Source organism: Hypanus sabinus, chromosome 22, assembly GCF_030144855.1.
Source record: "Hypanus sabinus isolate sHypSab1 chromosome 22, sHypSab1.hap1, whole genome shotgun sequence".
Lineage (NCBI taxonomy): Eukaryota > Metazoa > Chordata > Chondrichthyes > Myliobatiformes > Dasyatidae > Hypanus > Hypanus sabinus.
This window is the reverse complement of record NC_082727.1, coordinates 36,992,885-37,003,194: the sequence shown is the minus strand read 5'-3', so window position 1 is coordinate 37,003,194 and position 10,310 is coordinate 36,992,885. Positions and strand designations below refer to the sequence as shown.

General features: G+C 40.1%; 1 protein-coding gene across 1 annotated transcript; it reads right to left on the bottom strand.

Annotated features, from left to right (window-relative positions):
• Nucleotides 1–108: 108 nt before the first annotated feature.
• Nucleotides 109–9,859, bottom strand: LOC132379518 (interferon-induced protein with tetratricopeptide repeats 5-like). The gene is made up of 2 exons (XM_059947498.1): nucleotides 9,611–9,859; nucleotides 109–7,526 (listed from the first exon to the last, which is right to left on the bottom strand). Exons 1-2 carry the CDS (start codon nucleotides 9,613–9,615, stop codon nucleotides 6,056–6,058), a joined length of 1,476 nt encoding a protein of 491 aa, XP_059803481.1. The 5' UTR covers nucleotides 9,616–9,859; the 3' UTR covers nucleotides 109–6,055.
• Nucleotides 9,860–10,310: the final 451 nt, after the last annotated feature.

Below are 10,310 nucleotides of genomic sequence, written 5' to 3'. Positions count from 1 at the left end.
AGAAAATAATAAAAAGGGTGCCTAAAAGTGGAAGAGGGATTGATTAGCTATGTGCAGAAGCTTTCTGACTATGTTGATATCATGTTTAAGTTTAATCATCGAAGCTAATGATTTTTAAAATAATATCAGAATCAGGTTTAATATCACCGGCATATGTCATGAAATTTGTTAACTTAGCGGCAGCAGTACAATGCAATACATGATAGATATAGAGAGATAAATAAATCAATTGATTACAGTAAGTACATTAAATAGTTAAATTAAAAATAGTGCAATGACAGAAAAACAAATGAGTCAATGTTCAATTAGCAATTTATTGGCAGTAAGGAAGAAGCTGTTCCTGAATCGTTGTGTCCTTCAGGCTTCTCTACTTCCTTCCTCACAGTAACAATGAGACAAGGGCATTTCTTTGTAGTAATAGAGCTTTCTGCTCGAGCATTCAGATTCTCTCTCTCTCTCTCTTTTTTTGTTGACTGATGAAATTTGAAAGATCTTTTCATTGTCCACATCACCCAGAGTCATCAGGACAAGACAAATGAATGAATGGCACGATCAAACAACAACTGATTAACTATCATGAGAAAGGAGTACTGTGAACTACACACAGTTCTTCCTATGGTCTTATGTAGCATCAGAGCAACCCCTAACAAGAAAAGGAAACACAGTCCATTTGAGGTGCTAAGCAGTGTCACTTCCGGGAGCCCTCAATTTCACAGAGTCTGATACAGTAACATACTTTCTGGCAGTCAGTTTAGTTAACTGTTGTGTGAAATTAACCCAGGCTGTACAGTCTGCTTCTCAACAGGCTTCTGCTTCTTAGAATGATCCAACACAAGGAGGACGCACTTTGATTCCTGGTGAATGGGCCCTGTTTACCACTTTAGCTCACTTGCAGTGGCAAGTTTTTGCTGCTTGCTGTAGCTAACGTACTAGTAAACTCTTGACTGAGTGCCTACACCGCTGGGCTACAGTGAGGAAATCCCTAACCATCCAGAAGACATGATGAGGTTTATTCTAATATTAGTTGCCATCTACTATTTGCCAATTTTCTCTACTTATTAATTCCCTTACTAATATTCATACTAATTTGATTTATCACAGTTTACATCTTTCTTTCATTTGTATGGGATCATTCATGGAATATTTCAAACTTTATTAAGTCTTACATTAGTATGCCTACTAATCTGTCATGACGTAATCCTATGAATACTTTGAAAAATATATCCCATTCGGTATTTCATAACTTAAGTAGTTTTTGATTATTCTAAACTTTGTGTAGATACGTGCCTCTGAATTTTCAGATATAGGGGAGATTGTTGGATCTGATTGTTTAACTTTAATTTACTTTGCAGCTTAACAATTAATTATCTGCTCATATTTTAAGTAATTACATATATATGAATAAATGTTTATTACACCTCATGCATCTGCTCTGCCAGCCAGGAACTAGTGCTGTAAGCCTTTGTTGCACTCTCTCGCATAATTCCCAACAGGGTCTCTCCAATGTCCTGTGCACTTACAGGGTAATAACACCATTCCTGTTCCCTTCCAATATAATTTTGTTTCAATGCTCTGCATTGAGCTCCTAGAGCAACGCATGATATTGATAAAGATAACCAATTTTAGATCAGTTTAGTTTATTGTCAATGAAATTCCTTGCTCGTATAATGCTCACAGAACAAACTGGATACTTGGTAATAATAAATGCCAGGGCAAATGCAGAACAAAATGGCACAAGGGTACTGTAGCAATGCAATATGAGACAGTGCAAAAAGAGTTGCTAAAGTAACAATAACTAAATAACCAAAAGAGGTAAATATAAAAATCTGAGGACATGGCAGCACCACTGAGAGTGCGATGTGAGACAGCTGATTGGTTTAGAAGTCAAAATAAGTTAAAGTAAATTTATTATCTAAGTAAGTCTTGCATATCCTCTTTACACTCTCCTCTCTAGCCTTCCTCAATGCCCTTTTAGGGAGGTATGCACTATAGCATTTGATATTTCGACTTTGGTAAGCGATTCTATCTACCTTATCCCTTTCATATTTTAATTAACTTCCATCAACTCTCCCCTAAGCCTCCCATTCTCCCACACTTGTGTAACCTCTCTTTATTGCTAATATCCCCTGGTAAACCTGTTCTGCACCCTCTCCAAGGGCTCCACATCATTCCTGCAAAAGGGCAACCACAACCCATACAATACTCAAAATGCAGCCTAACCAATGTTTAATACAACTGCAATATGACTTCCTGACAGACTCTATGCCCTTGGTGATGAAAGCAATCATGTCACTTTACCACTTGCTTTGCCACTTACAGGAAGTTATGGAAATAGACCAAGATCCCGTTCTTAAAATTTCAGTCATGAACTATCGACTTTCCCTTGTATTTGATCTCCCACAATGCAATGCCTCACACTTACCCTGATTAAACTCCATCTGCCATCTCTTTGTACATTAATGTAATTAACTCATCCTCTGTTGTATACCTTGATGGTCTTCTTCACTGGATTGATAGATAGATAGATAGATAGATAGATAGATAGATAGATAGATAGAGAGTAGATGGGAAGTAGTAGAGGGGGTAAAGAGGGGAGGAGGGAGAAGGGAGGGTGAGGGGGTTGAGAGAGGGGGTGGTGGAAGAGAGAGGGGTGAGATGGTGAGGGAAAGGGAGAGGGTGAGAATATCACAAATAACAGATGGGGAGGAGCACCAGAGAGAGGCAACGGAGGGGCAAGGAGATAAGATGAGAGAGGGAAAAGGGGATGGGAAATGGTGAAGCAGGGGTAGGGTTGGGGGGCATTACTGGAAGTCTGAGAAATCGATGTTCATGCCATCAGGTTGGAGGCTACCCAAACGAATATAAATTGTTGTTCTTCCGACCTAAGCACGGGATCACCCAGTGGCCATCCATTTTAATTCCACTTCCCATTCACATTCTGATGTGAATGATGTCACATTCCATGACCTCCTCCACTGCCTGCTGAGTTCCTCCAGCATTTTATATGTGTTTCCCTGTGGAACATTACTAGCCACAGACTTTAGTCCAGAATTACACTCTTCCGTCAGTAAACTCTGTCTTCAATAGGCAAACCAATTCTGAATTCAAACCACTAATTCACCACTAGTCTACTTCTTCTTGATCAACCTTCCATAAGTGATCTCGTAAAAATGCCTTATTGTAGTTCATGTAGACAACATTTCTTGTCCTGCCCTCAACAATCACCTTTGCCATCTCCTCAAAAAACTTAATCAAGTTTATAAGACATGATCTACTCCACACAAAGCCATGCTGAATGTCCCTAATCAGTTTATGTTCTTTCAAATGTGAGTAAATCCTATCCTTATGTGAGTCTCACCAATTTATAAGTTCCTGGTTTTTCCCCCATTTCCTTTTCTTTAGTTTAATTTAGAGATGCATCATGGTAGCAGATCCTTCTGGCCCAAGGAACCTGCACCACAAATGATTCCCATGTAACCACTACCTGTGCAAGTGTGGAATGTGGGAGGAAAACAGAGCATCCAGCAGAAATTCAAGCAGTCAACGGTGAGAACCTACATTCCCTCCAGACATTGGCAGAACTGAACTTAGAACACTGGTGTAGTAGCTTTACTCTGACTGCTATGCTAACGTGCCTACCATACCAAACTTCCTTTAGGAATTAAGTTAATCATTGTCCAGTCATCCGGGACATCACCTGTGGTCATTAACAGTACAAAGGTTGTTTTCAAAGTCCCAGCGCTCTTTTTTATTGATTCTTTGAATAGCCAGTAATAGATCGGGTCAGGCCCTTGTGATTTATCCACCTTAATATGCTTCAAGAGCCCCAGCACCATCTTCTTCTTGATCTCAAAATGCCCTAGGTATTAGAATGTCTGGTATCATTCTCATTATCCTCCATTTCCTTCTCTTTATGAATACCAATGCAAAATACTTGATTGATACCTCACCCATTTCTATTGAGTCTAGGAATCTAGAATAAGAAATTACCTTTCTTATCCTTGAGCAGTCCTACCCTCTTGATTGTTATCCATTTGTTTTTGAGATACATTAAAATTCCTTGGAATGCTTTTTAATACTACTCTCCAAGAAAATTCCATATCCATTTTGGACTTTTAATTTTTCATTTTCTTTATGTTCCTTTACATTTCAGCTTTCTTTTAAGGCTCTGTCCAATTTCATCTTCCTATACCTTACATATGCCTCCTTTCTCCTTTTTTAACTAAATTTACGATGTCTCTCATCATCCAAAGATCCCTTACCTTACCATCGTTCTCATTTGTCTTTACTGAAACATGCGTGTCCTACACTCTGGTGATTTACATACCCTGCTTTTCACCTCTAGTTCCAATATGAGAGTGTTTGCATTCCAAGCCTGGATGACAGACTTGAGACATTGTTCTTGGCCATGACTTGCTTGACCTGAGACTACAACCTTCAACCCCTCTATTTTTAACCCCTTTTATTATATTACCTTTAGAAATTCGACTGATTTGACATTCTTGAGTGTCACCAACAGGCTGAACTGAATATTCTGCTGGCGTTTCTTTAGCTTGTTTATGACAGACTTGCCATTTAAGATTTTAGCTCTCAGGCATGTCTTTGGATAGAATCTTGACTGTGTTTTAGAAATGCAGGCTTATCCTAAAAATCACTATTCAAAAATTCCAGTTGATTGATAAGGTACAAGATATAAATTGAAAACTAAAATACAATTAACATTTAAACATAGAACATAGAACTTTAAAATGCAGCACAGGTCCTTCAGCCCACAATGTTGTGACGACCTTTGAACCTATTCTAAGATCAATCTATTCTTCCCTCCTATATAGCCCTACATTCTTCTATTGTCCATGTGTCTACCACCACCACTGGCAGCACCTACAACTCTGTGTAAGAAATTTACCTCTGACCTGTCCCCTATATTTCCTTCAATCCGCTTAACCCCCTTAAATTTTCCTCTGACATGCCCCCTTGTACTAGCCATTTTTTCCCTGGGGAAAAAAAACGTCTCTGGCTGTCAGCTCAATCTATCGCCCTTATTGTCTCATACACATCTATCAAGTTACTTCTCAATCTCCTCTGCATTGTCTAATGAGGCAACCAGAACTGAACACAATATTCCAGGTTTGATCTAGCCAGGGTTTTATGGAGCTGCAAATTTACCACATGACTTTTGAATCCAATCCCCCCCACTAATGGAGGCCAACACACTATTCGCCTTACCAAACTCATCAACCTGCGTGGCAACTTTGAGGGCTCTATGGGCATGGACCACAAGGTCCCTCTCTTCTTGCACACTGCTAAGAATCCTGCTATTAACCTTCTACTCTGCTTTCAAATTTGACCTTCCAAAGTGAATCACTTCACACTTTTCCAGATTGAACTCCACCTACCACTTCTCAGCCCAGCTCTGCACCCTGAAGAGGTCCCTTTTAACCTATGGCAGCTTCTGCGCTCTCCATAACACCACCGACCTTCGTGTCACCTGCAGTGAAGGAATCTCATATGAAGACTCATCGTGATTTTCAGAGTTGCTTCCTTTAGACTTAATTCCCCAAACCCACTTTTGTTTCTGAATATTGAAGTGAGTAATCTTCAATGAAGCACAGGGACCAGAAATCATAATAACAAAGTTACTATTTGAAAATCACACTTTCATAAATGGTTGCTATGGTAGCAATGTGGTTTGTGTGTCACTACGGGCTGTTCGGAGTTCGGAGTTCAATTCTGGCAGCACCTATAAGGAGTTTGTATATTCTCTCCGAGTTTCCTCCTGGTGCTCCAGTCTTCTCTCACAGTCCAAAGACGCACAGTTCGTGGGTTAATCGGTCATTTTAAATTGCCCTGTGATTTGGCCTGTGTTAAATAAGTGTTTGCTGGGCAGTGTAGCTCATTTCCTGGACGGACCTGTTCTGCACTGTAGCTTGAAATAAGTGAAACCCTGTAATTTAAGAAGTAAATAAAAATCTCAGTGAAGAACATGCTGCAAGAGTATACTACGTGAGACTAGTGAGACAAACTTATTCTCAAATCAAGCAGAAGCAAAGATCTTTCAAGGGTTGTTATGTTCCTCAATGGAAAGACGTAATTCATAAAGAGCACTCAGATATTCCTCGTTCTCATGGTCAAACTCCAAGGCCTTCTCAAAGTATTCAATAGCTTTAGCCTTGTTCCCATTCAGCTGATACAGTAGCCCTTTCATACCAAGAGCCTTGCTATCATGTGGATCCTTGCAAAGTTTTTTGTCTGTCCACTTCTCCACTTTATCGTGACACTTTTTTCGTTCATTTGAGTCATATTGAACTTTCAGTCCTTTAAGGAATAGGCTGATGGCATTTGATTCACACCTTCTCTGGTATAGTTCAAAATTCCCAGCATGTAGACATATTCTCTGCAAATTTTCTGGACGGATATCATCTAATTTCAAAAGATTACTGTAGATCTCCTTAGCTTTGGAATACTCTCCATTTCTTACACAGACACCTGCAAAATCCAGTTGTGGTTTAATAGCAGATTTAGGACGGTGCTGAAATGCCTTTCCAAAGTGATACATGCATTGTTCGAACAACTTTGCTTTCTGGTGAAATGCAGGATTGCGAGGGTTTCTGCTACGAGGATTGTTGATCAGTTCATCTAATTTAATTCTATAGCACATAGCAATTTGATCGTGCAAAAATGCAGAGAGTGGAGTTATTTCTAATGCTTTCTTCAACAGCCTAATGGCTTTCTCCACATCTTCTTCTAATCTATAAAATTTTGCTGCATAACGAAGCACATATGGTAAATCAGGAGTTTTTTGCAATGCTTGTTCAACTAATTTAGTTGCTGTCTCTTTTTGCTTGAGCTGTTTCAGTTTTAGAGCCAACAGCACCATTGCCATGGAGTCGTTTGGATCAAGATCCAACACCCGTCTCAGATGCTTCACTGACTGATTTTGTTTCAGATTTTCTGGGGTACCAGAAAATAATTCCAGACGATACAGAGCAGTTGCATACCCCATAATCCACTCAGTATTATCAGGATCTTCCTCCAGAGCCTTCTCAAAGCATTCCTTTGCCTCCTCATAAAATAGAGCTGCAGATCTTATTAATGACCATCCCTTCTCCCCGTACACCTCGGGTATCATTGCTGTATAGCGAGGGCCATCACTGAGCGGTTTACAGATCATCTCCAGCTTGTCGAGATAGGACTGGGCCTCGGTCAGTTGTCCCATGTGGTAATGCACCCAGGCAAAGTTTCCATAGGTGATGATGATGCTTCTTTCAAATTCATCATTGTGGTTATCCTTCAAAATTTCTTCAGCTGCATTTAAGTTCTGAATGGCTTCTTTATTCTTACCCTGCAGACAATTTATGAAAGCGAGTTGGTTGTGACATGTGGCTTGATACTTCACACCAAGATTTATAGCATCTTGCAATCTGTACATCATATCTTCCAAGTCAATGGTTCCCTTCTGAGGGCCCCACGTGAAGTGACACTGAAGCTGATCGAGATTCTCTTTCAACAAATCTCTTTGAGTGTTGCTGCAAGTGAAGAAAATTCACGAAATTCATCACTTCATACATGATCATTTTTTCACATCATTTCTTGTAACAAAGCCGAGAGTCCTCCAAACTTTAAACAACACATGAATGAATTTTAAGTTGTAAGTATATTGAGCCCAAATGGAAGGTACTTTTATTTTATATTTGCATTATTACCATATAAATGCAGTTGTACACTTTATTATGTACATCTGTACACCTGCTTGTTAATGCCAATATCTAAATAGCAACTCATATGTCAGCAACTCAATGTATAAAAGCATACAGACATGGTCAAGAGGTTCAGTCGTTGTTCCAATCAAACAATAGAATGGGTAATGACTTTGAGCGTGGAATGATTGTTGGTGCCAGATGGCGTGGTTTGAGTATCTCAGAAACTGCTGATCTCCTGGGATATTCACATGCAAGTCTCAATGCAAAAAAAAAACCCACAAAAACAAAAATCAGGTGTTCTTGTTTATCAGAATGGTCAGAGAAGAATGACCAGACTAGTTCAAGCTAACAGGAAAGCAACAGTAACTCAAACAATCATGAATCAAATAAGAGTGGTCTGCTGAAGAGCATCTCTATAAGCACAACACCTGGAAGCTTGAGTTCGATAGGCAGCAGCAGCTGAAAGGCAGGAACATTTACTCAGCTGCCACAAGAGATACCTAACAACATGGGCACTGAGTGCATAATAAACATGAGAAAATCTGCAGATTCTGGTAATTCAAATAAGCACACACAAAATTCTGGAGGAACTCAGCTGGTCAAGCAGCATCTATAGAAATGAATAGATAGTGAACGTTTCGGGCTGAGGACCTCTTCTCCAGAACTGATAAGAGAGAAGGTACCAGAATAAAAAGTTAGGGGGGGGGGTGCAGGAAGGAGGCTAACTGGAAGGTGATAGGTGAAGCTAGGTGGGTGGGAAAGGCAAAGGGCTAGAGAAGAGGAAATCTGAGAGGAGTGTAAGCCATAGGAGAAAGGAAAGGAGCAGGGAACCCTGAGGGAAGTAATAGGCACATGAGAAGACGTAAAAGATGGGGACTAGAGGTTGGGGGGGATTTGTTTACCAGAAGGAGAAATCAATATTCATGCCGTCAGATTGGAGGCTACCCAGATGGAATGTATGATGTTGCTCGTCTACTCTAAGGATGGCCTTGTTTTGGCCCAAGAGGAGATCATGGATTGGTACAGTGGAACCTGGAATGGGAATCGGAGTTAAAATGTTTTGCTGCCAAGTAGTTCTGCTTGTGCCAGGTGAAGTGGAGATGCTTGAATTATATAGTGTATAATGTCCATGCATGAAGATGTCTGAGGAGAAACTTGATAAGCTAGGTTGGTTTTCCTTGAAGAAAAAAGAAGAATACAAAATCATGATGGACACAGACACAGTAGATTATAGAAAATATATCCCAAGTCAGAGTCATGTATAACTATCTGGTGTAGATGTAGAGCAAGGGATAAAAAGCTTTGAAAGTCCATCAACAGATGGTGTTTCTAAGCTGAACACATTGCTGAACATGAGTGGGGAAGACAGTAACTTCACAACAATTAACATTAGAATCATTGAGGCGTAGAAAGCTGCAGAAAAGTTGTTGGTAGATGGGATGAGTATAAATGGATACTTGATGGTGAACATGAATATGATGGGCCAAAGGCCTACTTTTGTCGGTGTGGTGCTGAGATTGTCTGATGTCTGACTCTCACCAGTCTTGGTACTGCTGAGCATCCAAAATGGTACAGAAAGTGTTGCAGATACTAGATGTCTAAATAAGAAAAGAAAGTACTGGATATGTTTATTTGTTTGAAGTGATTGAAACAAGTGACTGGGCTGTAATCTGTTTAACTGGGAGATAATTTATTGGAATGAAAGCTTATTGGCCTGAAATAATAACTCTGCTTTACTTTCGACACAAGCAGCCTGATCTGCCTTTAATGATGTTCCTATGAATGCACAACACCAATACTGTGCTCCAGGTACAGTTACAGCAATACATTCGGCACACTTTTGTAATTAAACTTCCATGCAATGGTTAAAAAATAAAGTTTAAATACAGGAGATTTACAGTGTTCTGTACCTCATTATGTTAATCCGAAATAATGTTCTTTGAATTTCTTTCACAGCTTCAGATGGCCCGTTAATGTTGAGTCGATCGAGAATGGGTGTCCTATGTTCTGATTTCCTGCTTGAACAGATTGACAGCAATTTCCTGAAGCTGAATCGAAATTTATCCTATAAACTGAAACCAGCTTTTTCCAAGAAATGATGTCACTGAAACAACAATGCAGGCTGATGCAGAGCTCTCAGTATCCAATTACTATACAAAGGCAGGCTCGATAGCAACAGTAATAATTAACTTGGCCCATCAGACCCAACCTGATTGGCTGATTTTTATCTGCACACTCTTCATAACTGGCAGCATCTCAGACTGACTTTTAACTATTTGTGTTTCCCTGCTTTTCCCCTTCCCAGAGTTCTGTGGAAGGAAGACAGAGACACTGGTAGCAGTGATGTTCTCAGAGCCAGCAAGGGCCCCTGGCTTCTTGGATACAGCCTTGCAGGTCTCCAAGCTGAAATCTGAACTCGATAAACAAGATTGTTCTACACTGAACCCCACACACCCCATCACCCCAGAGGGTAGTGTAGCGACCCCTAGAGGACGGTGTAGCGCGGTGACAGAGGCAGTCCATAGTACCTCAACACAGTGCAGTAAGGCCTACAGTGATCTCATGAGTGTAGTTAATGTGTGACAGATAGCAGTTCTGAAAAAAATGGCT